At 42.5% G+C, this 27,429-nt stretch overlaps 1 protein-coding gene across 1 annotated transcript; it reads right to left on the bottom strand.

The window, feature by feature from the left end:
* Positions 1-1,110: 1,110 nt before the first annotated feature.
* C16H6orf163 (chromosome 16 C6orf163 homolog) lies at positions 1,111-26,131 on the bottom strand. The gene is made up of 5 exons (XM_048420655.3): positions 20,886-26,131; positions 16,729-16,823; positions 15,198-15,305; positions 13,078-13,280; positions 1,111-2,394 (listed from the first exon to the last, which is right to left on the bottom strand). Exons 1-5 carry the CDS (start codon positions 21,031-21,033, stop codon positions 1,962-1,964), a joined length of 987 nt encoding a protein of 328 aa, XP_048276612.2. The 5' UTR covers positions 21,034-26,131; the 3' UTR covers positions 1,111-1,961.
* Between the last annotated feature and the right edge of the window lie 1,298 nt (positions 26,132-27,429).

The raw sequence follows: 27,429 nt of genomic DNA, 5'->3' as shown, positions 1-27,429 counted from the left end.
TAAAACACTGATTGGCCAGGCAGGCAGTATAGGCGGGAAAGCCAGACAGGAAGAGGGGTGGAGCAAAGAGACTGAGAGTATGTCTTCTGGGAAGAAGGAAGCTCTTCCGCCATTCCTGTCCAGACCACTGAAGAAGCAACATGTAAGCTGACAGCTGAAAAAGGTACCAAGCCATATGGCTAACATAGATAAGAATAATGGGTTAATATAAGCTATAAGAGTTAACAAGAAGCCTGAGCTAATGGGCCAATCAGTTTATAACCTTATGGAGTCCTGTGTGTGATTTCTCTTTGGGATTTGTTGGCTGTGGGGTACCGGGCGGGACGGAAACCCCAACAAGCCAGCCCCCTCACACTACAATGTGGCACTTGGTACAGTGTCTGTAATAAAATACGGACTTGGGTGCCATTACCATCACTGTTATGACTGAGTGGACTTCTAATTTTTCCTTGTTATAAGAAGGCATCAATTTAAAAAGAAACTAGACTCTATTAAGAGACTAGTAAAAAGAATCGTGTCAGTATAGTATGGGTCTTGAGAAGATGAAGGCAATACAACTATTCTTTTTGTTAGAAAAGAACCTGGACTTCGTTTCAGAAGACCAGGTTAGAAATCTACATAAACTGATGGATTTAAGTTAAAAGATAAGTAGGACTGACAAATTTGGAGTAGATGCTATTCTGATGGAATGTTTTATCCCCAGCCAAAGGACCAAGTAAGATAGGTCTGGCAGAGTATTCCAGAAGCAAGCCAGAGAAAGCTAGAGAGGCCAGTGATGCTTGACGATGCTTGGGTTACATCGCTTGGGTTACATAGAATATGGAACTTCACAAGGAAGGGGACTATGTTCCCTTAGAGAGAGTGGGTTGGGGGGGGCGCTCCCCACATTCAGTGAGACAGAATGCCAGCAGCAGACCGTGGGAACCAGAGATGCTTAGAAAACTGGCACCACGCTTTCAGTAACTGACACTTTAATGAGCAGATGAAGAGGAGGTACCCGGTATACCAACAGCATTGCAGAAGGAAGCAGTGGGAAAACTCTCTCTTCTTGGTGCTGGAAGCTCAAGGTTCTACACTTGACAGAGCGGCTGCAAGATCCTGTTTCATAAAGACCCCTCTTGGGGCTGGAGAGATAGCTCAGCAGTTAGGAGAACTTCATGCTCAAGCACCTGAGTCTGAATCCTGGCACAAACATAAGCCAATGGGGTTCCCACGTGTATTTAAAAACTTAAATTTAAAAAACGTTAGCTTTTAGTGAATAGGGTTTTAGAAAAGTCCTATAGGTGCTGGTCTTCTTTCACTTTTAGTGATTGTTGGCATTAGTGGTCCAGAGCATCACAGGGCATGTGCCAGGCACAGGACTCTGAATCCCTAACTTGTATAGATACTTTTCTTGCAGGGCCCAAATTTTAAAATTTTTCTCAATATATTTGATGAAAATTGATGTTTTTGTTAACCAGACAGTAATCTCTCTACTGTAGGTGACACTCCACAAATGCAAGCAACCTAAGAACATGCTCCTTCACTGATTTCCAACTGCACAAACGTGTGTGTGCTTTCACGTCAGGTGGAGAAATGAATCAAGCCAGGTACAGAAGTGGGTTTTCACTTCGTAATTAGTTTGTCCTCTCTCTGTAGGTAGAGGTGGTACTCACACCTTGGCATATGTTTTTTGAATACTGTGGTTTTCTGTGACAATGTTTACAGCACAGAAAAGCAGAGGGAGCGAAGAGAGCAAAGACCCGCCAGACTTGAGCATGTTTGAAAGTGCCATATGAAATGCATTACTTTGAAAATGGCAAAAAGAAAAAGTCAGAAATCTGTCATTTTTACGACAACTTGAAATGTTAATTAAAAATTCTTACAGCCAAATAGTACGCTGAACAGATATCGATCAATGGTATTGAGTGTATTTATTCAGCTGTGGGATGCAGTCTCCGTGGCGATGTTTCAGCTGATGTCTACCCGGTTTTCTTTTCTTTGTCCTTCGTAAGACAGGAAGGTGTTTTCTTTCTTTCCGGCAGGATAAAGTCGGCATGTCCCGGGGAGAGCTTGGGGAAGGTGTAGTTGATGTACTTCTGAAACGCTACCCGGGTTTCCTGTAACTCCTCCTCCAGGAAGTCTTTCCAGTTCGTCATGATTCCCAGCTGCTTTGCCACAGACATCAGTTCCCCCTGGGTGTTGGCCAGTTTATCCATCACGTTGTCCAGCGTGGCCTGGTGGGTTTTTTCTGCTTCTTGAAGCACTTCCTGCACTTCTTCTTGCTTCTGTCTCTGAGCCAGGCCATAGTAGGCGTTCATTTCCTGCTCCTTTGCTTTTATCAGCTGGCCCAAGTTTGTCTTCTGATCTTTAGTCGCTGTCACGCCAGTACTCACAAGCTCCGCAATGATCTTGCTGCAAAAGATCACACAGATTTACAACTTAGATTGACTAGCCACTAAAAACATAATGAATTGATCGCTAATCACGGAAGAGTCACCAGCCTGAGAAACCTGGTGTACGTGAGCTTTCAGAATATATTAGCTATCAATCATCAATCTAAAAATTGTGCTCAGAGGCTGCCCATCAATTTCTCGGCCACAGGCTGGGGCACAGCCACTAGTTTAATGTCTAATGGTGGCACCGTACTTAAAACAATGAAGAGACAGAGCCACAGTCCTAAACCCCCACAGAAGGTATTTCTTCATAGCAATTCATCTCCTTTTTGTTGTTTTATGTCTTTGAAATAGTATCATTAATGTTTGATTTTTTTGTTGCTTTGAGTGAACTTGAATCAACTGCATAATTCAGGCTGACCTTCAACTTTTTTTTATTTTTGAGATTATAGTATAATAACATCATGTTTCCCTTCTCTTTTCTCCCTTTGAGCCCTCCCATATATCACTTCTTGTCCTCTTTTTTATGTCCAAATTATGTCCTCTTTTCATTACTTGTTGCTACATCATATATGAATTTATATATGCAGTGATGGAGGAGGGTTATCTGTCTGTTGTGTTATTTTCATTGGTCAATAAAGAGACTGCCTTGGCCCTTTGATAGGACAGAAAATTAGGTAGGCGGAGTAAACAGAATAAAATGCTGGGAAGAGGGCAGTGGGACAGACGCCATGGAGCCAGCCACCAGGTCAGACATGCTGAATCTTTTCCGGTAAGCCACCACCTCGTGGTGCTACACAGATTATTAGAAATGGATTAATATCAAGATATGAGAGTTAGTCAGTAACTAACTCTCTAGAGATAATGGGCCAGGCAGTGTTTAAATGAATACAATTTGTGTGTTGTTATTTCTGGGGCTAAGCTAGCTGTGCAGGAACCGGGCGGGATGAAAAGCAGGCCTGCCCACAGCTCCACACTACAATGCGGATATATATTTCTAAATGTAACCTGATCGATATGCTTAATGTTAACCTATATGTATGTTTTAGCTGACCCTTTGGAGGTGGATAACCAATTGGTGTGCTCTTCCCTGGGGAAGCCTATTGTCTCCCACTCTCAGCATCCCCCTCACGCCTGTAGATCTTTGTATAGAGCCGAGGCCCCACAGGCTTTCCCCTGTCCTCTTTGACATGCCTATCCCTGCTGCCCTTGTCTGGTTCAAGCTTAGGCAGCCATGTTGGTAAGCCTTTATGGGTGTAGTTGCTGACACTCCTAGAGACAATCTCACAGCAAACTCCCGGATCCTAACCTCCAACTCTTGATCCCCCTCCTGAGTGCTGGGTGCTGAGGCTACAGGCCTAAGCCACCGAACCCTTGTTGCTCATCTTTAGGATGGACGGAAGCAAGCTTTATACTCACGGGTTAGCTTTAGGTTTAATCTTGATTTAAACTGAGCTATATTTAATTATAGATTATCTCTAACTTTCTGATCACAGGGCCAAATTCCTTTTACACTTAAAATTACTGAGGAACCCACAAATAAATAGTTTATATGAGTTTTATCTATTGATATTAACAGAATTAGGGACTAAAAGACAGACATTTTAAAAGACATCAGTTTATGCAAAATAACAAATCACTTCTACTTTCATTTCATTTCAGCTCAGGATATTCAGTTAAGTCATGCCATGATTAGGCCCCATTCAGAGCAGTTAGGTAATTTGTCAAGTTCACCCATAAATGATGGTGGCAAGATCAGTGCCATGACCCAGGCAGTCTGAGTCCAGGGCAGTGTGATGCAGAATGAAATGTAATGAAATGAAAAATATTTTCCAAAATAAAATATAATATTTGGTGAAGAGACTGGCATAATTTTACAATCATTTGCAAAGTTCTTTTATGTATGGCTTAAAACAAAGCTGGTTTTTCATGTTATTTGAATATATTGACATATCCTACTATTAAAACTCCTGAAAAATATAACACTCATTAGAAGAGAAAGAGAGAGAGAGAAAGAAAGAAAATGACATCATCTTCTTGTAAAAAACAAAACAATGAATTTGACCTCATGGATATGTCAAAAAGTCAGGGACCCTGAGGGCTCTTGGGCCATGCAGTTGAATGATTCTGACCTCTGGTTGCTTATATCATTCTATCTGTATATACATATTATATATATCTAAAATATAATTATATTACAAATATATATAGGTTAGATAATACAGATATGTAGATAGGTAGGCTATAAATAAATATGTTATAGTAGCCAACCCTATTGAACTGTTACCATGCACCAAGCAAGCTGCCAGGCTTTTGCGTATATTCTAATCAGTAGCTCAGAAAATTCAGTTAAGTCATGCCATGATTAGGCCCCATTCACGATGAGAACCCTGGCTCAGAGCAGTTAGGTAATTTGTCAGGTTCACCCATAAATGATGGTGCAAAATCAGCGCCGTGACCCAGGCAGTCTGAGTCCAGGGCAGTGTGATGCAGGTGCACTGCGTGGACTTCTGTAATTACCGTGCTTGGCTAAGCTGTCTGAAGAATAAAATACCTAAAATGTTGGGGTAAAGTATTTAAGGTTTGTAATGAAAATGCTCCCCCTCTCGTTCCTTCCTGGTGCCTCCGACACAAATGAAGTCTTTGTGAGGCTTACCTCATTCTGTGGTTGAAATTCTCTTACTTTTTCTAGTTCTAGCCTGACCTTAAACCTGAGACTTCCCTAATCTTGATGTAATGTCATTCATCTCCAGTTACCAGGCAACTCGGCCTCCTCTTCCCACAGCTGGGTTATATCCACTATCACCAGCAAGGGTCAGTGCTCCACTCTGAGCGCTTTACATGTCTGCTCATTTAATTTGTAGAAGGACCCACTGGGGCTGTTACTGCTTTTACTTACACTTTTACTATTCCCTTGTGATAAGTAAGGAATGTGAGGCTCGCCAAGAGCCGCGAGAACTGTTGCCAAGAGCCGCGAGAACTGTTGTTCAACGTCACCGGAAGCAGGAGCGTGGCTTCTCTTAGCCACTACTTGCTTCAATCCCATAAAAGGTCACCATAAAATGTTTCGTCGGTAGGACAAGACGATGAAAACAGCATTTAAGAACAGTATTCTGGTAACAGTAAGAAGGCTAAACCTTAGTGCGGTGAGACAGAGAGACCACCTTGTATCATTCTGTAACCATCTGGGGTACGATGAGGGTCTGAACCAGTGATGAAAGACAGAGATAGGAATCGAGACAAAAAGGAACAAATCCAGGAAACCGCAAAGCCCTAACTGCCAGTATCTAGAACTGCTAGGATAGAAGACCAGCCAGGAGGAATCAGCTAGAAGCAGGTAAAGAGGATGGAGGCCTCAGTAACCATATCGATGCTGGAGAGCTATGAATTCATACTCATGCACGTCCTCTGGACTTAGCCTGGTGCTTTATAAAACCAGTGAGGCTGTTAGTGAGGCTGGAACCAAGGCCTCTAGGGCCCGGGACAACAGCTGAATGACCCTATCCAACATCCCCAAAGAGGAAGGTGTGCTTGAAGGTCCCCGGCACCAACCTTAGGGAAACTGAGCTAATAAAGTCTATCCCAGGTATTTACCTTCTTTAATCCCAGCACTCAGGAGACAGAGGCAGACTGTCTCTGTGAATTCAGCCTTGGAAAAACGGGGTGGTGTGGGGAATATTCATGCTTAAAACAGACTTGGGTTTTCTTGAAACAGGGTTTCTTTGTATAATAGTCTTGGCGGTCTTGAAACTAACTCTGTAGACAAGGCTGAACTTGAACTCACAGAGATCCGCCTGCCTCTGTCTCTTGAGTGCTGGGATTAAAGGCGTGCACCACTACCGCCTGGCTTTTTAAAAAGATTCTTAAGGTAAGCTAAATATTTGCTGTAGAAGAGAATCAATTTGGGACTGGAGAGATGGCTCAGCAGTTAAGAGCATTGCCTGCTCTTCCAAAGGTCCTGAGTTCAATTCCCAGCAACCACATGGTGGTTCACAATCATCTGTAATGAGGTCTGGTGCCCTCTTCTGGCCTGCAGGCATACACGCAGAAAGAGTATTGTATACATAATAAATAAACAATATTTTTAAAAAAATCAATTTTATGGTACATATGAAATGGCCAAGAAAACCCAAGAAAAGCCAAGAAAAGCCAAGAATCTGGTAACTTAGGCTTCCAGGTACTCACAGAGTCTGAACTGCCAACCAGAGAGCTTGCATAGGACTGACCTGGGCCCTCCACACATATTACAGTTGTGTAACTTGGTTTTCTTGTGGGGTTCCTAACAGTGGGAGCAGGGCCTGTCTCTGACTCTGTTACCTGCTTTTGGAGTCCCTTTCCTCCTACTGGGTTGCCTCATCCAGCCCTAATAGGAGGGGAGGTGCCTAGTCTTACGGCAACCTGACATGCCATGGCTGGCTGACATACATGGGGGACTGCCTTTCCTGAAGCAAAAGGAGGTGGAGTGGATGGGGGAGGGGGCAGAAGAAGAGGGGAGGTTGGGGGAGGGGCTAGGAGGAGTGGAAGGAGGTGGGGAATGGGACTGGGCTGGAAAAAAATAATTATTAACTAATAAAAAAGTTATTTTGTTGTACAAACTGGCTTATCTGTCTCTTCTTCTGTTGAAGAAGGATGAGGAAGTACTGAAGGAAGGGCCATATCAGTGCCCGTGTTTTTTTCTTCTCTTCTCCAAACTTAGTCTAGCTTGGACTTGGGATCTGCAGGGATCACTGCAGACAGCTTGGAGGGAATGGTGAGTCCCGACAGTTTTGGATCCACTTGAGAAACAAGACACGTGGTAATGCTTTGCATGTTATCCATTGTTGTCAATCAACAACGACACTGTCACCAGCTGCTGCCAAGCTTCCAGCGGAAGAAATAGCAGGGCCAGCTGGGAAGCTTCCATTGCACATCCTGGTTAGCATCTGTGCACTTCCTGTAAGCAGAGAGTACATCCTGGTGTGGCATCTGTGCACTCTCTGTAAGATGTGAACATCCATCCCGGTGTGGCATCTGTGCACTCTCTGTAAGCTATGCACATCCCGGTGTGGCATCTGTGCACTCTCTGTAAGCTGTGCACATCCCGGTGTGGCATCTGTGCACTCTCTGTAAGCTGTGAACATCCATCCTGGTGTGGCATCTGTGCACTCTCTGTAAGCTGTGCACATCCCGGTGTGGCATCTGTGCACTCTCTGTAAGCTGTGCACATCCCGGTGTGGCATCTGTGCACTCTCTGTAAGTTGTGCACATCCCGGTGTGGCATCTGTGCACTCTCTGTAAGCTGTGCATATCCCGGTGTGGCATCTGTGCACTCTCTGTAAGCTGTGAACATCCATCCCGGTGTGGCATCTGTGCACTCTCTGTAAGCTGTGAACATCCCGGTGTTGCATCTGTGCACTCTCTGTAAGCTGTGCATATCCCGGTGTGGCATCTGTGCACCCTCTGTAAGCTGTGAACATCCTGGTGTGGCATCTGTGCACCCTCTGTAAGCCATCTCTATTTGACAAGGCTAGAGAGTTGGAGGTTTGAAATTTATGCTCTACTTAAGCACAGTGCTGGCACAAATGTAACCATTTCTAACATAGTTGCAGGGTATGTCCACACTTACAAGAATTAGGCTGATATTTCATAAAATGAATTAGTAGAGAATAAAAGGGTATTAAACAAAATACGCTCTGCTACCTCAGCCTTACTGTGCCAGTGAGGAAACACGGAACATCTGTACTAGAAATCTCTCCATTCGGTGCTCTTCTGAAACACTTGGAGCCTATTTTCGGGTGGCTGCTGCTGTTAAAGTGATACAGGATGTGCTGCTCATGGGCTTAAAGAAAAAACACCCGTGGATGCTCCTTCCACATTCTCTTCAATGTAAGTGGTGTTTTTCACTTGTCTCATGCAGACAGCCGCCAACACACTTTCATGCCCCGTCTATGCCCATTAATAAAAATCCTCATTTGAAGACAGTGAGAACCGATGGTTACATTTCCCCACAGCCAACGACTAAAGGATAATGACATTTGTTCCTCAAAACTCATTTGTACAGAAGGCAGATCGGAGAAGATGATGTGCTTGGCTGGACAATAAGAAGGCGTTAATCCACTTTTCATTTGTACAGCTGAAACGCTAGCTTTATGTCAACCGGCGTAACCACTGTGTTTAACAGGAAAATGCATTATGGTTTTCTGACTGGGACACCAGAAACTTCCCTGATTTGGTAATGATCCCCTGGAGCTGGGGTTGGAGGCATTAACAAGGATGTGGAGGAAATAGCCAGAGGCTGTCCTTTCTGAAGCACACTTGCAACTTGGGGTTCAGTAGGACTCTTCCATTGGCCGTGTCTCATTGTACAAGACATTTACATGTCTTTGTGCATTCTGTTTTCATTCTTATGTCTCTTTCAGAAATCACATCTCTCTCCTAAAGACCAACACATCTTCCTCCAGAAGCCTCCCTTAGTGCATGACCTGCCCTCACTTTACTTGATCATTTTAGGAATTTAACTCTTTCAATCCCTGTGTGTTGTTTGTACCAGTGCTGCGCTCAGAGAGGGGAGCCACCCGTCAGTTACTCCATTAATATTGAGGAAGGGTCATAATTGCTTTCTACCAGAACTTCAGTTTCAAATCCATTTCATCCAGAAGACACTCGATAAGTTCAGGTGAAGTGGAAAAGCTCACTCAATAACTCAAATGACTTCCTGTCGAACAAGTTAGTATAATGGAAAATTGCAAATGTAACACAGGCCAGGGTTTGGTTCAGTCCCCACCACTTCCTCCTCTTCTGATCTTTCATAGTTTGCTCAGTTTCTTTCTGTGACCGAGGACTCAGCCTGAAGACATGCGAGATGACAGACTCTCTCCAAATGGTTACTAGCCAATCCACTTACACTTCTGAGATAAACTTCACTCCTGTCTGCTCGGCTAGATCTTACTATGAACCACAGTCTGCTATGAACTCCTGTTCACCCGGCCTCAGCTTCTGAGTGCTGGGTTATAGGCATCTCCCACTAAGCCTGGCTGCCCCCAGAAAGAGATTTGAGAAATATAAAAAGGGTCCATGTGCACTGGTTATTGAATCAAGAGAGTTGTCATAAAATTATAGCTATTAGAGGCAGGTAAAAATGTGTTCTACACCTTAGCGATCAGGAAAATGCAGATCAAAACCACCTCAGCTCAGTCAGAATGATCATCATCAGAAGTCTAAACATCAAATGCTAGAGTCGATGTGGGGGAGAGAGAGCCCTTTCATGCTGTTGGTAGGAGTGTAAACTAGTACAGCCTCTATGGAAATCAGTCTGGAGTCATTTCTGGGCATACTGGAGGATTTTATACTGCACGACAGAGACACATGATCATCTATGCTCATCGCTAGATAGCTGTTTATAATAGCTAGGAAATGGAATCAAAGCAGATGTCCATCAACCGATGAAGAGATGAAAACGTGGTGTATATGAGATATATAAGCAATGGAATTATTACTCGGCTGTGAAGAAGCTAGGAAACCTGAAGGTGTCACATGAAGGACTTCTAGTCCACTTCCTGGCAGCAGCTCTTGTTCTGCTCTGAACCATCATGGACTCACCATCTACATTTCTATTGGCATTATGTCCTTCCCTCCAGAACAGTCCACTAAGCCCTGATTGCAGCACTGAAGGATTTTTCTACCCTAAATTCGAGACTCTTCCACCGTTCCTATAAGCCCGTTCCAAAGGCCTAAGAAGCACGTGGTCAGGTTTATCACAGCAGTTGTCTTGCTTCCTGGTACTGACTCTCTGTCCTAGTTAATTTTCTTGTGCTGCAACAAACGCCTGGCACAGGCAACTTGTGTTTTTGTTTGTGTAAGGTTTTGGTTTTGCTTATGGCTTGGGGGTGCGGTCCATCATGGAGAAGACGGCATGGCAGCAGGGTCTCACAGCATCCCTACTCAGGAAGCAGAGACTGAGGAGCGCAGATGCTCAGCATGCATTCTAAAATCTCCAGCCCACATCTGAGGTGAGTCTACCCACTTGAGCTAGCCCAGCCTACAAACCCTCTCAGGCATTCCCAGAGCTTTACATACAAGGTGTCTCTACAGTCTATCAAGTTATCGGGATACGCCACCATAGTATCCAAACAAATTCTTCAGCAGAATTTCATTCTCTCTCTCTCTCTCTCTCTCTCTCTCTCTCCCCCCTCTCTCTCCACAAATTAGTTTCTGCAAGTGTCTAAAGAAGCCTGGAATTTAGTAATGCCCAGAGATAAGATCTGGTACACTGCAGAATTTAGCTGACCAGAATAGATTTGTAGCATTTGTTCAGCGGTTTACAAGGGCTGGCAATGTAGCTCAATTCCAGAGCAGCTACCAACCACGCATAAAGCTCTACGTTCAATACCTACCACCCAAGAAAATGATAAGTAAAAACAACAAAACAGAATGGATGATCTTGTTCCATAGAACAACCCTGTGTCTATGTAAGGCACCCTACAAGACTGATGGGCTGATTAAAACTTTACTGACATGGGAAATAGGATGTTACAGGTCCAGAGCCATGTTACCCCAGGCTGTGTTTAACCTCCCCAACAGTCACTATTCTGTACTTCTGTGTTTGACCTAGCATCCCTACGGACTATCAGGCAAATTCTTTTTGTATGTGCAAAAAGACCGCCTAACTTCCACCAACTGACTGAAAGACTAATAATGTTATCAAGTCTCACCTGAGGCCTATAACAGAGACGTCTTTTTCTGTGACACTTCTACCCGCCCACCTGATGTTTTCACCAATGTATTTTAAAATGCTCTGATTCATAGCTCTTTGTTCTGTTAGTATAAAAACTTCACAAGGGATTGTGGAGATGGCTCAGTCAATAAAGTGCTTGCCTTGCAAGCATGAGGACACAAGTTTGATTCCCAGAACCCAAGTTAGAAAGAAAGAAAGAAAGAAAGACAGAAAGAAAGAAAGACTAACGTGGTGATACACACTTGCATTGAGCCAGCCAGACTAGTCTACTTGGCAAATTCTATCCAAGTGAGAGATCTGTCTCAAGAAAAAAAAAGGGGGGTGGTTTAGGTTGTGCCTGGGAACACCCGAGTTTTCCCTCTGACCTCTATATGCAAGCACACAATGTGAACATACATAAATACAAACATACATGTGAACACACACACACAAGCACATGCATGAACCTGTTACCATGGTATCTGAGATAGCCTGAACTTCTTTCTAGGCCCAGGTAACTCGTATTTTGCTCTTGAAAAAAACTTTTTCCTATTCCCTCGGAGATAAAAACAGTGTTTTAATGTTAACAAGTGCTAACAGGCACCAGGCTCTCTTCAGGGCATTTGGGAACCATGAGTGAGCAAAACAGACATTTCAGTTGAATATATTCAAATAATACTCATGGCATTTTTCTAATGGTGAAAACTGAAAAAGAAAAACTTACACTTGAGCCTCCCAGAGGAAAAGCTGAAGGGGAAAAACAACAAACAAGAGAGGGCCCATCAGGCTGCCAGTGTGTGAGGAGTGAACACGAGACCCTGAAAGAGGAGCCAAAGCTCCTCAGACCGAAAAGTGGGGGAAGGGAGCAGGGGCCCGACGGCCACTGTGGTAGACACAACTCATTCTCTAAGCAAAGATATACTCTAGACAGAAGAGAGGTAAACCTGAATGCCACAGCTCTCCAACCTTCTTTCTAGCCACTGGAATGGCAAGTTTTAACTCTGGGAGAGATTTGTCTTCAAGATCTTACCTCTCAGTTATACACAGATAGACATGCTTAAGTCAAGCAGCAAAACCCAAAAGGGACAAACACAGACTCAGAGGTCAAACAGGAAGACTCCATCTTGGTTCTGCTGCTAAAGTTTAGGGAGTCTTGGACAGGCCACTCAACATCTGGAAACATGGGTGTCTCTTATACCCAGAAATTCCTGGACTGCTGACTGGGTTAGCTCAGTTCTCTCTCTTCGGCTCTCTCTGTCTCTCTCTGTTCCTCTCCTCCATGTTCTTCCCTCCCCACTTCTGCTTCACAGTGCACACTTATGTATAATATGATCTGTACAATGATGTGTGGTTATGTACATAAATATATAAGGCTGAGAGTATATCAGAGGATGTGGAAAGAAGTGAGCCTTGTACATAAAATGTTTGTTTTGGGGAGACAAAGAAGATGTGGGAGGCAGTAAATTGGGACTTGTGTGTCTTCTTCTGTGCATTTCTGTGAAGTCAATGTTTTTATGACTACCCCTATTCGTTCATAAGGAACAGATCAAGACCTAACACATCTATTACAGCGTGTGAAACAATGACTCCTAAGTGTTTATGGAAAAGTGTTTATTAATTCTTCTGAGCATTTTAATGCTGGAGAAACAAAATAAGAAACATAACGTTGAGAAGGGGGATGGAGATATGACTGAGAATACAACATGAGTTTTCAGAAGTGTTGGCAAATTTCAATCCCTTATGTATATGTTAGATACTTGAGTACTTACGCTACCATTTTTCTTAAATCTCTGTCTCTCTCTCTCTCTCTCTCTGTCTCTCTCTGTCTCTCTCTCCCCCTCCTTCCCTCTTTTCCCCTCTCCCTCTCTTCTACTCTCGTTCCTACCTATATTTGATATATCTCATAATAAAACCAGGAAAAGCTGGGCAGTATTCACTCGTATATCTTAACCTTATTTCTTTCTCTAGGTAGATTTTCACTGAGTCGAACGCTCGTGTTCTCTGGCGTACCTTTTCTGTTCCTCGACAGCTTTCTGGACAATCTCTCTTTCTTCTTCCCTGGCTTTCTTCACTGCCTCTAACTTCTCCCTGTGGCACTCCATCATGAGCCTCTGGATTCGATGGACCATGCGTTGTTCTGCGGCGGAGTGCTCTCTTTTCAGCTCCTCATCCATGTTTTGAAACATCTGTATCTTGGCTTTTTCTTCTACAGCCTTAAAGAAAAGGAATGGCAAATTTGACATAGATATTACAGGATTGATGACTTAAAATGAATACTGGAGGATCACATTGAAAGGCTGTATGCGAAATGCGAAGAGGTTAGAGGGGTATGGTTAAAGTTTTTCAGCCACTTTTCTTTTCTTTTTCAGTGCTGGCCACACCTGGGGTCTCACGGATGCTAAGCTACCATTGGGCTCCAGCTCTAGCTCCAGCTACGTGATTTTATTGATTGTCACAGTATCAAGATACATAGAAATATGAGATGTGACACTGGAAGATGGCATAAAGAAACACCATGACGGGAGCCTGAGGCCCAGGCAGGAAACAGGCACAGCACAGGACCACAGGAGCCTGCCTTCCAGTCCCCTCCGCCGCTCCACATCCCTCATCAGTCAAGGGTTGCTACCCTTCCTCCTTCATGGAGGCCACAGGAGCTCCGTTGTTCTAGGGTAGGGGGACCTGTGGAGTATTCTCCACCAATTAGAGAAAGATTAATAGTCAAAGCATTATTGTGAAGAAGTCTCACAAAAGGACCTGAAAGAAAAGCCTTTCAGCATTTTGGAAATGCCTACTAACTCCATGGGGCGCCAGCACTCTGCTGGGGCCTGAGCAGGGATTATCCTATGGCTGGGCTGGAAGAACGGAGCAGAGCTCCCTTTCCTATTGGTCAAGTGGGTACAAGGACAGTCCGTTGGACCTCATTTGGTCCACAACTAGTATACGCTAAGTGCTGCTTGGAGAAACAATGAATGCGTGGCCATCTCCTCAGCCGCTCGTCCATCACATCATTAGGCTCCCTGTCACTCTCCTGCAGCCTCTGCCCACGTAGCACACACACATGGTCCTCCTCTGTCTCCTCCTCGGCAAATGCGAAGAAAGTTCTGTATTCCGGTCCTTTGAACCGGAATTTTGGGACAGAGATAGAGAACTAAGCAGTGAATCTCTGCGCTGGGAACGCTGATGAGCTTGCAAGCTAGGAAGCTCCTCTCAGCCAGCCTCACTATCTAACCACGGAAGAACGGATAAGGAAAATGCGGTAGCATACACAGTGGAGTTGGTTGTTGGCTTGTTTTCTTCAGGAAAATGGATGCAACTAGAGGTAATTGTGAATTAAGCCAGTCTCAGAAAGAAATCTCATTCCTCTTCTCGTATGTGGTTCCTAGATTTTATATTGATACATAAAATCCTGTATGGATATATGATATAAAAGTGGAAGTAAAACTGCCCAGAGAAGCAAAGGCAATTATTGGGCAGGGTGAAAATGGGGAAGGAAGGCCTGAGGTGACAGTCCCAACATACAATATATACTTGGAAGTATACATATGGTATATACATACATACATACATACATACACATATATATAATTATGTTGTACATTGTCTTGTACAATGAATACATATCACAGTGAAAATTTAAAACAACAACAAAAAAAGAGGTCCCCTTATCTTGTGACCATTGGTCTACTAGGATTACTTCAGGGACAGCAAATATGTCTCTCTTGGCAGTTCAGAAAAAGCAAATTTAGGCAAAAAGATGTAAGCAAGAAGCCCAGAAGAAGGGAAGCGACAGCTTGCTAAGTCCCAGCACAGGACTGGATACCAGGGCTTGCATAACAACAAGACAGACTGCCCATATGTAGGTTGCGGTCATGCCAGGGAACCAAACACTAAACAGCTAGTTCCATAAAACGGCTAGTTATTTAATTACAATGGTGATCTGGGCTATGAAAGGGCTACCACAGAACCTTGTGTCTTGTGGATCACCAGGTTCCCTCCCAAGCTTTATGAAATACTAATCTGAACTTTACTAATTACTGCTCCACCTCTTCGCCCCGTCAACTAACATAAGCACCTTTTCTTTACTAAATGCTTCGAAAAAAAAACAATGAGCAAATTATTGCATACAAAACCTTTAAGTCTCTTTTATGTTGTTCTTCCAGTACCCGAATTTCAAACGCGTGTCTGGCTTGGGCGTCCTGGAGTGCCTTGTCCACTGCTTGTTCCTGGAGTTCTTTAGCCTTTGAAAGAAAAGTTCATTTATCTATTATTATTTCAGGGAAGGCACAGAAAAGCTGCTCATTATTGAAGAAATCGGCAAGTTAGGTGTCCGTGCTCAGTGAAAAGTAGCAGCCACCACGGGGTCCCTAATTACACCGTTCTTACTCCCACATCCCACAGAGCTCTGGCTGCCTTAGCTAGACGCACATGACACACCGAGCCCTGGGTAACCTTTGCTGTCTTTTGAATTATTAAAGGCGGGGCAGCTGCACACACGTGTGTGTGTGTGTGTGGTGAACATACATATGTATATGAATATATGTATATGTATGTGAGTATATGTATGTGGTTGAGTATGTTAACCTAGGAAACACAAGGAAGGGAGCCAGCACCCGACGCTAAAAGGCTCTAAGCAGAGAGCATGAATACCATCAAGATCCCCGCATCAGGAGTTAGGAAAGAATATATCTTAGATTATTTGAAGAAAATACTCAGATACTAGCTAAACTTAGATTCAAACTACTGTTTGTTTAGACTGTTCATAAAAGTGTTTCTTTATATCGGGACACATAAGTAATTGGTGGTCCTTATGGTTTGATTTTTACAACTACTAGATTCTTAGTGTTATACTTTATCTAGCCCCAAAGAACTTTAATTCTTGTCAGAGAGCCGTTTATCTCGATTCATTTATGACTGGAAGAACTGAGGTGGTGGGTTTGAGGTTTTTCCAACCATGAGTAAAGTAGTTCTTCCTTTAGTCTTCAAACGGTCCCACGGCACTAAGCAGCCATGCACACAATGCATGAGGACTTGGGCTTTTGTTTTATTGGCTTGTTTAATTCATGTGGGCTCCTTCTTAGATTTCCCAGGCCAGCCGTGGTCTTGCCAGCCTCCTCCTGCCCAGGCCTCCTGTGTAGCTGAGTCTGTAGGAATGCCCGCTGGTGACTAGAAGCACCAAGGACTTTAGAGACAGTAGATAGGGAAAGTCAGTCAAGATAAGGCATTAGAAGGATTACACACTGCAACAGATGAACAGCCCCATAAATGAACAGAAGACCATAGTGAACAATTTACAATGAAGTTGGCCCTATTCTGTGAAAGTTTCAATCAAACCAGAGTAAGTGGCTGGAGTCCTCCATACGGGGGCAACTTGGACGGAAATTCTTGGCAGGACCTGCTTCTTACTAAGCATCACCTCGTGCCAAGTACATTCCTTCACTGAACTCTCTCAACTATCCTTTGAAATGGGAGTCATTACTACCCCACCCCCACCCCACAGATGAAGCCAAGAATGGAGAGGGCAAAGAACACGCCCGAGAACCCATAGCTGTAAAGACTCTGTGGGCTATCTCTTTGCTTGCTATTCCGAATTTACAGTTTTAGATAAATGCCGAGTGAGGAGCCTGTAGAAATGTGGCTAAGGGTAATGTCTGAGTCCTTTACCTTCTCCCACACTTTAGCTTCTGCTTTTTCAATGCTTTCCTTGAGCACAGCCTCTTGATACTTCTCTTCTTGGTTCAGGATACTTGCCCCAATATCTGTGTATTTGGACAAACATCATTACAGGTCCCTGGGGACTGGTTCCTGGCTTTCCTCTCTATCATCAGCTAATATTGATGCGAGCCATCTAGGGACACCTCCCATTAGGTGATGCCACTCATTTGAATTACTTTCGGCACTAAGAACTGAACCCATCGCGCTCAGCGTGCTTCTGCCCGCTCAGCCGTCTCCCCAGCTCACACTCTTGTCTTTGAAGGTGCTCTCTGGAAGGGTAAGTTTTCCACTCACTGATTAAGTGGGAATCCATCCCTTAGGCCTGAATCAGTCATTTTCATACATCCTCTCTAAACCATAGACAATGAAAAGTAAATGCCCTGCAAGGTGTGGCACACTCAAAGCAGAATGTGAATTCACAAGGCATTGGCACACTATCCACCTCTCGCCTCGCTTCTGACAGGGCATTTTTCTTTAATACATCACGCATGTGCCTTTCATTAGCGCTGGCCATTCCAACTCCGTCAGTTGTGGAGTGAGCTAAGTGTCCAGTCTATTACTACTCTGTCAGTGATCTAATTTGACTTCCACATAACAACATCGCACAATAACTTCTCCACTTAAAGTGTAACTCCAGAGAAGGTAGAGAGATGCACAAAATCAGGTAGGAGGGGACAATTCTGGACCCGGAGCTAAGAACTGGATCCTTTGGTCTGGTCTCAGGGTATGTACATCTTACCTGAGATGGCCCTTAACACAGTTATAGTCCCTAGCATGTCAATTCCCATGGTAAGATGTGGCGGATATGTGTATTTGCTCAACATCTCCTGTCATGGTAACAGGTCCCACTTCTCTCAAGAACGCCCTCAAGTGGTGTGGTAAGGTTGTCTATAAGCACCATCCAGATCTTCTTGGCCTTTCTTTCTTATAGAAGCTGATCTGGAACAGGGTACATAGTCAAGCCTGACCAGCCACACTCTTTCCTAGTTTGCTCGCATAAGGATGTAAAGAGGAAATAGCTTCTTTTCCTCTGAGATTTCTAAACTATGTCTAATGTGTGTTGGAACCATTTGTCTCTCCTAGTCCTTTTCTAGATGCTGAGTGGCCTGGGGCTAATGCATGTTGGAACCTTTTGTGTCCATGTCCTTTTCTAGATGCTGAGTAGGCCTGACTGCAGCGCCAGCTCGGCCAATTCACTGAGTGTGAGCACAGCAGACTAAAATCTTGATGACAGGGTCCACCATCACAAAATTCCACTTTATGTGTTCTGTTTGACGTTATCTCCATCACCTAGAGATGAAAGATATATTTTGGGGATAGAAGTTTACCACTAGATCATTAATGGGTCTTTTTAAAAATTCATTCTTTTGTTTTTTTTAAGATTTATTTTTATTGCTTTAAATGGTGAGCAGGAGTGTGTATCTGTATGTGAGTATGTTCAGGTACCCCAGGGGCCAGAGACATTGGATTCCCTGGAGCTATAGTTAAAAACCCAGTTGATATGGGTGCTGGAAACTGAAGGTGGGTCCTCTGGAAGAGTGGCAAGTACTCGTAACTGCTGAGACATCTCTCCAGTGCGCCCCCTCCAATGAATGAGTCTTAAAATATAAAGCAGTAAATATTGTGGTAGAGGTGGATGCATAAAATCTCAATATTGTGTAAATTCATCACATTCATAAAAACGTAACACAAATATAGGGTGGTGTTATCCTTTTTTATTTTGTTTTTTAAAGAAGAAAACAATCATTTTTCATTTTACATACCAATCCCAGTTCCCAACTCCCTCCCCTCCTTCCATTCCCTCTACCTTCTCCCCCGAAACTCCATCCACTCCTCAGAGAGGGTAAGGCACATTACTTTGGGGATGGTCTAAGGCCCTCCCTACTAAATCCAGGCTGAACAAGATATCCCTCCAAAGAGAATGGGCTCCAGAAAGCCAGTACAAGCAGTAGGAATAAACCCTGGTGGCACTGCAGTGGCCCCACAGTCTGCCCCAGCCATTGGCATTATCCCTTGTAATGTTTAAATATTGGATTTGTTGTTCTCAGCCTTAACTTCAGAAGACATCTACAGAACTTTTTGAAAACCTACATGCTGTGAAAGGAGACACTTGATGTGGGATGTCCTTCTATATACGTGGGACTTTTATTGGATAATGAAGAAAGCTGTTTTGGCCAATTGCTTAGCAGAGTAAAGCCAGGTGAGATATATAGAGAGAGGAGGTGGAGTTAGCAAGATTCCATGTAGCTGCCGAAGGAGATAGATGCTTACTGGTAGGCCACAGTCTTGTGGTGATACACAGATTGATAGGAATGGGTTAATTTAAGATGTAAGAGCTATCTAGAAATACACCTGAGACATCAGTCAAACAGTACTGTAATTAAGTAATATAGTTTCTGTGTGATTACTCAGGTCTGGGGCAGTCTCCATTTACAGACACTAACAATAAAAACAACCTCAATGAGTCTAAAAACCATGGTGCAGATAAAAACAGCTACATATTATATGATTTTGTTTTGTCGCATTCTCGTGTGATAAAATTACAAAGACAGAGAACTAGATTAATGGCTGCCAGAATTGTGGAAGCTATGACTGGCTGCTAATAATGGACAGGGTGAAGAGGTCTTCATGAATATACGTGTGATAATTTCATAAAACTCCACTTGTAAGGGGAGTGTTTGGTAAGGGGTGCACCTGAGATGAGAGCACTGCTCTTATTGTGCTAAATTCCCAGTTGTGACAATGTATCAAGATTACAAAACTAACTGGAAAAGCTGGGGCCCATGGGAATGCTTTGATCCCTTTTGCAATCCATGAATCAAACTATTCCAAAACAAAGAGTGTTTTAAAGACAGAAGAAAAAATGTACATGATGAGGCCTGACCCTGGAGACTGTGACAGCAGAGAACCACAGCCCTGTGAAATACTCTTGGATGGATACTTCAAGGTTCTGTTGAGTTTACTTATAAAGAAGGCAGAATTTTAGCTCTCTTTTGACTTATAATAATTTAATGACAAACACAGGCAAGTGAATATAAAATACTGATTTCTACATATATTTATCTGCCCAGGGTTTAGATTCATATATCCTATAAAGTATAAGGAATAACTAAAGTATATCAAAAATCATTAAGTAATGGAGATAACATTGTCTTAGGTCTAAAAATTATTTTAGAGATTACAATTAATAATCCATACCAAAAATTTACGAAACATTAAAATCAGTTTGGGAGCTGATGCTTTAGAAGATTTTATAATTCTATTTCCCCTGCCTTTTAGTTCAACTCTCTAATTTCTCTTTTAGTAAATTAGGAGTGAAATCAAGTAACCACTAGCTTACCACATCCATGGTAAAGAAGACAGGGAAAAATAATTGAAGAATCCTTAGAAAATATGCATAAATTCCAGGATTAGACTAAAATTTTTCTGGGTGTAAGTGAGAAATGGAACTATAGATTATAATTCATTAGCTCATATACTATATTCATATATGTATGTGTGATAAATATTCCTATGCTGTTTATATGTATCTGCTTTTGTCACTAGCTACAAAGTAAAGACTAAGTTTTTTCCACTCATTTATTGGGGTATTTAGATATTTTCTCTCCTGCATGTATGAAAAGTCCCCAGGTACAGGCAAATTGGAAAGAACATACATTTACTATGATGTTTCAGATGTTAAACAGGTACATTTCAAAACTTCAAAACAATTTAAAAGATGTATATTAATGTCTTATTCACAATAAGAGACCTATTGAGAAGCCAAAAACTCTTTGCCATGCACAAAACTATTAAGTAGAACAGCTATATTCCGACACATTATCATTTCATGATGAAACTTCAAACAGGACAGAGCTGAGAAGAAAAGCGCATATGCTGTTCTATGCTATAACAAATAAAAATAATAAAATCACTGCCAGACATGGTGGTGTGCACACCTCTAATCCCAGCACTTGGGAGGCAGAGGCAGATGGATCTCTATGAGTTCGAGGCCAGCCTGGTCTATAAAGTGAGTTCCAGGATAGCCAGACTTATGGAGAGAAACCTTCTCCCAAAGATCACCACTCCCACCCACCACCATCCCCCAAAAGAGTAAAATCACTTACCCAGTATGTCTTTGTGAGTGTAAAAGCGTGTCTTAAAGGGCTTGTATTCATGGATCCGTTGGAAGGTTTCTTTCAAAGGGGCTGGTGGGATTATTTTATTGCAAACAGCACAGCAAACAAAATTATTATAATCGTGATTCCTGATCATAGTTAAATTTCTGATTCTTTTTACCTCTTACAGTTAAAATAAAATCAGGATCAGAAAAAAAAGGTAGTTTTCTCTTGAAACTACAAGTCTAAGAAAGCTGAAAGAGGGCCAGGGTTTTATGGTTCTGCTAGAGGCTGGCAAGGACTAAACAAATCTTCATGACTAGGCAGTGGCAATATGTCTAAGCAATGATATCCGGAGCCTCTGCCATACAAGATGTAAACACTGGATTTGGGAAGAGATAAGCAGTTTCTCCCTCCCAGTGTCCAGCATTAAGTTGTCAACTTACTCAACAACTGTTGCTAGGGAGGACAAGCTTTGCTCATAAAAGCAACTTGAAATCATGACTATTGAGAGCAGAAGTAGCTGCCGTCCATTTCCCTGACTTTCCTCTTGCTGCTGTAACAAGTGAGCACGATCCTCCTGACTTACCTATAAAACAAATTTATCCTATTGAATGTCTGGAGATCAGAATCCAAGATGATTTTAGGGGTAAAATGAAGACGTAGAGGCTTTGGGGAGACTCGGTTTCCTGTACTTTCCAGCTTTAACAGCCGTACATCTTCCTAAGACTCACGGCCTCTGCTTCTGTGGAGGGGCCGCTCTTTCCTCTGATCTTTAGCCTCGCTCTGTGGACCTCGGTGTCTATACCAGGCACCTCCACATCAGCCAGGATGATCCTGTCATCTCAAGGTCCTAAATGTGATCAGAGCCGAAAGATCTGTTACCATCTATTCACAGGGGCCAGAGGTCAGAGGCCAGAGTCAGCTAACCACATTTTAAGTGTGCTTTGGTTAAAGAATTTGTTTTAACTAATGGACAGTGGAGGCAGTCTCCAAAACATTTTCAGGTTGTTATAAATGTGCTTTGGTGGCATGGTAATAAAAGTGGGAGCTACAGTGGAATTCTAACTGAAAATTTACTTTCATTAAGTCTGTATTCAAAATTACCGAGCCTGGTTTTCAGACTTGGGAGGGCGTCCTAGTTACTTTCCAATTGCTGTGATAAAACACCATGACTAAGGGAACTTATCATTTGGCTTTTGGCTTCAGAGAGTTATGAGTCCATGGTGGTGGAATAAAGACATGTCGGCACGAACAACTGAGAACTCACATCTGAAGTTGCAAGCAGGGGGCAGAGAGGGAGTACTTCTGCGGGTTTTGTTTGTTTAAGACAGGCTTTCACCGCATCACTGTGGCGTGCCTGGCTGGAAATCGATTTGTAGGCCAGGCTGGTCTTACGCCTGCCACCACCCTCTAACCCGGTAATTGAAGGCACATCCTACAACACCCAGCTAATCCTGGCTTTTCAACATCATAAGTAATTTGTTCCTATCATTTTTAAACAAACATCCATTCTGCTGATTATATGAAGCTACTAAAACTGTTTTCATTTGTGTGACAGTGCCACATACAGCGTTCCCAGAAAGACTGGTGTTATTAAGAAACCAAACCTTCGTAGAGATGAATTTCAGCACATAACTCCTAGAGGACCTTGGGCTAAGCACCTCACAAAAGTGGCCAGGTAATTCCTTCATGCATCATGGTTTTTATTGACTCTTATGGTCTAATATCTGTCTGAAGGACTTAAATAACTCTATCAAATGGTGTCAGAGCAATGACACAAGAAACTGGTTAGTCAGATTTGGGAGGCGTTAAGAAAAGAGATAGATTCTATGTGAAGGTGGAGACTACTGAATCAGTACAGTTAGAGTCTGGATAGAGCATGAAGAGGCCTCTGTCAATGTGACTCTCCTATCTATTCCTGGATTCTTTTCCAAAAGTGGGGTTAAGAAACTGCTCTCGGTTTGCCTGGAGCTGTCTTCGTTCTAAAACTTTCCATGTTTTTTAATTTCAGTTCTACATCACATGAACACCTTCAGTGCCCAGCAAACTGAAAGAATTGGTCTCTATAGAAGATAATACATGAAACCAATAAGCAAGTGTTTACTTGAAGAAATTCTCTTACCAGAGGCTTCTGACGTCATGGATCATAGAGGTCAACCTACTACTGCCATTTTAGTGCATCAGTATAATTACTGTTTTGTAAATACTTCCCCTTATTCCCACAGGTAAGTGTAACCATCTTCCCTCATCAATGAAGCTTGAAGTAGACAGATGTCATTAAAGAAAACTGAAATTGGTTAAAAGGAAGAGAACAACTGAGCATGGGGTAGCCAGACCCAGGAGTTACATCTACAACAGAGCTCTTAGAACAACTGATCATGGGGTACCTGGCCCCAGGGGTTACATCTACAATACAACTCTTAGAACAACTGATCATGGGGTACCCAGCCCCACTGGTTACATCTACAACACAACTCTTGTACCGAGAGGAATTCCTGATGAGGGACCATCAAGAGGGGTGGGGTGGAAAAGCTGCAAGAGCCATAGGACCAGGAATTCTGTGAGATTGTATCTTCTAGAAATTACAGGGAAGCTTAACCCATGATACCTCAGCAATATAACTGCCTAAAGAAGACCTGAACCATACCAATAGACACGCTATTGTGGGAGGGGAAAGTTCACAAGGTCCCACCCTAGACACAGACCTATAGGCAAACAAGGATTGCTGAGAGAGAGAATTCATAATCTTAAATTAAAAATAAAGGGAAAAAGAAATTCATTAGAGTAGAGTGTGACAGATGATTTTTAACAACAACACTTGGGAGGCAGAGGACAGTGGATCTCTAGAAGCTTGAGACCAGCCTTGTCCACATAACAAGTTCCAGATCGATCAGGCTATCAGGGTTATACAGTGAAAACTGTCTTTTAAAGAAATGGAAGCAAATTCTTTTCAAAAAGTATATTTTGCTGCTGTGAGACAATGGTCTTTTATCCTGTCACTTGTATTATTTTTAATAAAATGCTGATTGGCCAGTAGCCAGGCAGGAAGTATAGGTGGGGCGACAGCAACCAGGCAAGAAATAGAGGCGTGGCAACGAGAATTATGGGAAGAGAAAAGTTTCAGTCTGCAGTCGTTACCCAGCCACAGAGGAAGCCAGAAACAGAGTAAGCAAGATGTGACTATCTCACTGAAAAAGGTACCAAGCCACATGGTTAACACAGACAAGAATTATGGGCTAATGTAAGTTATAAGAATTAATTAATAAGAAGCCTGAGCTAATGGATCAATCAGTTTATAATTAATGTAGACTTCTGTGTGATTTCCTTGGGACTAAATGACTGTGGGTGGCATGGCTAACATAGAGGGAACCGGGCAGGATAGAAACTTGAGACAACATTTTGCTTATTAGCTGTGGGTACTCATGCCATGATATACATTTGGAAGTCAAATCACAACTTACAGAAGTCAGTTCTCACCTTCCACCATGTGGGTCTTAGGAACTGAACTCAGGTCATCATGCTTGGAGGCGGGCATCTTTACCAACTGATCCACCTTACTGTTCAAGAAATTCTTGAAAACCATTTCATCAATCAGATAGCTTATTGATTTGGGTGAATAACTCTCCTATCAGAACAAAAATATTCCCATGGACAAAAAAAGTTATTTATGCAGTTGTTGTGCCAAGGACTCAGAGCCTGAGGTAAAAAGACCAATTTAGAGGTCAGCTTGGACTAGTTTACTTATGAATACTTGCTTTGGCACTGTAAATCAGTCAAAAACCCATGGCTAGGGAGGTCATAGGCCCTGGGAAGAACTCACTAGTGTAGTTACGCATGGAGTCAAACTGTATTTTAAATATTTATATTTAGTTCCATAGATACATGCTATGCTCATCCTTCTCTACAGTGAATACAGAGACTCATGGCTGTGCAAGGTGCTAAGAATAAGTTTCAGATGAGGGCTCAGCAAAACACAGAACCTTCATACCTCCTCTCCTAAGGCTCAAGGAACATGGTAGAGGGGGAAATAGCAAGAAAGGAAGACAAGAACGACTGTGTAATATCATCTCTGGGGCATGATACAACAATGGTAAAGATTAGTGTAGGAGGTCCTTCTGTATTTGTGTTGCTTTCATTGGTTAATAAAGAAACTGCTTTTGGCCTGGTGATAGGGCAGAACTTAAGTAGGCGGGGAGATAGGACTGAATTCTAAGAGGAAGAAAGCAGAGTCAGACAGAGAGCCACCATGGAACTTCCAGGTCAGACATGCTGAACCTTTCCTGGTAAGCCACAATCTCATGGTGACATACAGATTATTAGAAATGGGTTAAATCAAGACATAAGAATTAGCCAATAAGATGCTAGAACTAATGGACCAGGCAGTGTTTAAATGAACACAGTTTCTGTGTGATTATTTCTGGTGTAAGCTAGCTGGGCAGCCAGGACAAACAAGAGGACCCGTTCTCCTTCAACAGAAGATAAATTGGCAATGGAGGCTGCCTGTGGTAGGCCTGCACAGAGCTCTACCTTTCCTGATAAGATATTAGTCGAGGGACTCCTGTGAATTAATAAGCATTGTCTTCGGTTGTGTGCCCAAGAGTGAGCATACTCGGTTCCAATGGCTTGATCTAAAGCTATGGTCAGATGGTTTTGGTTAAAATCAATGGGTCAAAACACACAAAAAGGCATGAACATGGGAAAAGGAACTGTAGGAAGGAAGAGATCATGACAGGGTTGGGAAGGAAATTTAAAAAGGGTGGGTATTAGAGTAAATAAAATGCTAAGAAAAAAAACAAAAAAGATTTGATTAAAGATCTGTCAGTTCCCTCACTCTTTAGGAGATTCCCACTCTGAAAAACTCCTCCTCAACCATGGGAACTCAAATTCCTACCTTACCCTAGCCACTCCTTCTTCCACACAATTGACCACCAAAGTGACATTTAGTGAAGTATATCTAATAAATGGTTCGGTTTGATCAGCTGGTAGTTCTGGAGGTCATTGGGAGGATTTGGAAGTTAACATTATTTCAAAATATATGAATGTTTCTGTACTTAATTCCTGAACATTTTATGTTTACATGCTAATGTGGCTACTTGGTTATTAACATGAACATTGCACTTGAAGGAAACCATACTTTGATGAAAAGATCCCTACATCTAGGTGCAAGGAGGTCCAGTCTTCTCCCTGACTCAGAATCACTGTGACCTGAGTAAATCTTTTAACTATTATTAGCTGTTTAACTAACTATAAGATGACAGGATTAGAACAAGCAAATTTCAAAATACTATGACTATTTCAAAGGATACTTGTTTTATTTTATTCTTGCTGGTTATGCCCTAAGTCAATAAACAATGGCTGAAAATATGAATACTTAGCCAGGACATGTTTGAAACTTTGCATATATAAAGACTGATATAACCTGTAACACTTTGTAGAAATTAGTATAACTGGGCATTTGCTTCTAAAATTCCTAGTGATCCCTCCCTCATGTCACTTCTCACAGCTCTGGGCTTGACTATACTTCTTTCATGATTCCTTTACACAGATACTGTAAGGTTGAAGGCTGCATGCTGTACCGCTTTTACAGTCCTTCTGTACAGCAGGAATCTCAGGTAGTTTATCCAACTAGTATTGCCTCTGACACTATCAATGTGCCTTGTTGAACAATAAAAGAATTCTAGAAGACAGCAATGTACCATTAAGTGCATAAGCTGAAAATAGAACCCTGGATCTATAAAAACAAACAAAAATGCATAGAGATGCCAAGAGTAAAAGATTTAGATTGATAGGCATTTTACAGAACATTTAAGGTGTACTTTAAAACTATGTGGAGTGAGCTAAAATGGAGTAAATACCTACATAGGGCTTGGTAGTAAAGTTTTAACTGAGATCCATGTAGAGGAGCTTAATTAACTACACTTTGTATGTGTGGTGTGTGGGTGTGCACACAGTATTCTTACTCACGCATAGGTAGACATTGGGTGTCTTCTTTTATTGTGTTCCACCTTAGTACTTGAAGCAGGGTCTCTCACTGAGTCTAGAGCTTGCAGTTTCAGCTAGGCTGGCTCACCAGGCGTCTCCAGAATCCACTTTCTCTGACTCCACCCAGACAGTGGTTAACACGCTTGATTTTACACATTAGTGTTGGTGATCAGAACTCCAGTCCTCATACTTAGGCAGCAAGCTCAATGCCCACTGTGCCAGCTTCCCGTGCCCTAGCTAAGCTTCTTTGTATTGATAGATCAGGCATATCTAAATCTTCATGCATCTTACAGGATCACAGTGAAATACTAGACGTTAAAACTAACGTGATGATAACCTCTGTCTCTGTGCTATTATTTGATAAAAACATTGAAGCTAAATTTCAGAGGTGACATATTCTGCTAAGCTCCAGTGATGACTTCAATGGAGTAAATGTCCAGAAAGCAAGCAAATATAGGAGCCCACTAGAAAGGCTTAAAATACCTAAGGTGAAGGTGGTATAGTAAGGGGACTTTATTAATTTTTATTTATTGAGTGATTCTAGTTTTAAAACAATTGGGAATATTTG

This window comes from Myodes glareolus, chromosome 16 (genome assembly GCF_982192425.1).
Source record: "Myodes glareolus chromosome 16, mMyoGla1.1, whole genome shotgun sequence".
NCBI lineage: Eukaryota > Metazoa > Chordata > Mammalia > Rodentia > Cricetidae > Myodes > Myodes glareolus.
The sequence above is the reverse complement of the archived record's forward strand: the minus strand, read 5'-3'. Positions and strand labels throughout refer to the sequence as shown.

What these genes read in the sequence shown, in the direction of transcription:
- C16H6orf163 (XM_048420655.3), bottom strand. Translation starts at nt 21,033, where the DNA reads ATGATCAGGAATCACGATTATAATAATTTTGTTTGCTGTGCTGTTTGC. An exon ending in AAGCTAAAGTGTGGGAGAAG is followed by an intron (nt 15,306 to 16,728) that starts GTAAAGGACTCA and finishes TTTCTTTCAAAG; the next exon opens with GCTAAAGAACTCCAGGAACA. An exon ending in GCTGTCGAGGAACAGAAAAG is followed by an intron (nt 2,395 to 13,077) that starts GTACGCCAGAGA and finishes GATCTTTTGCAG; the next exon opens with CAAGATCATTGCGGAGCTTG.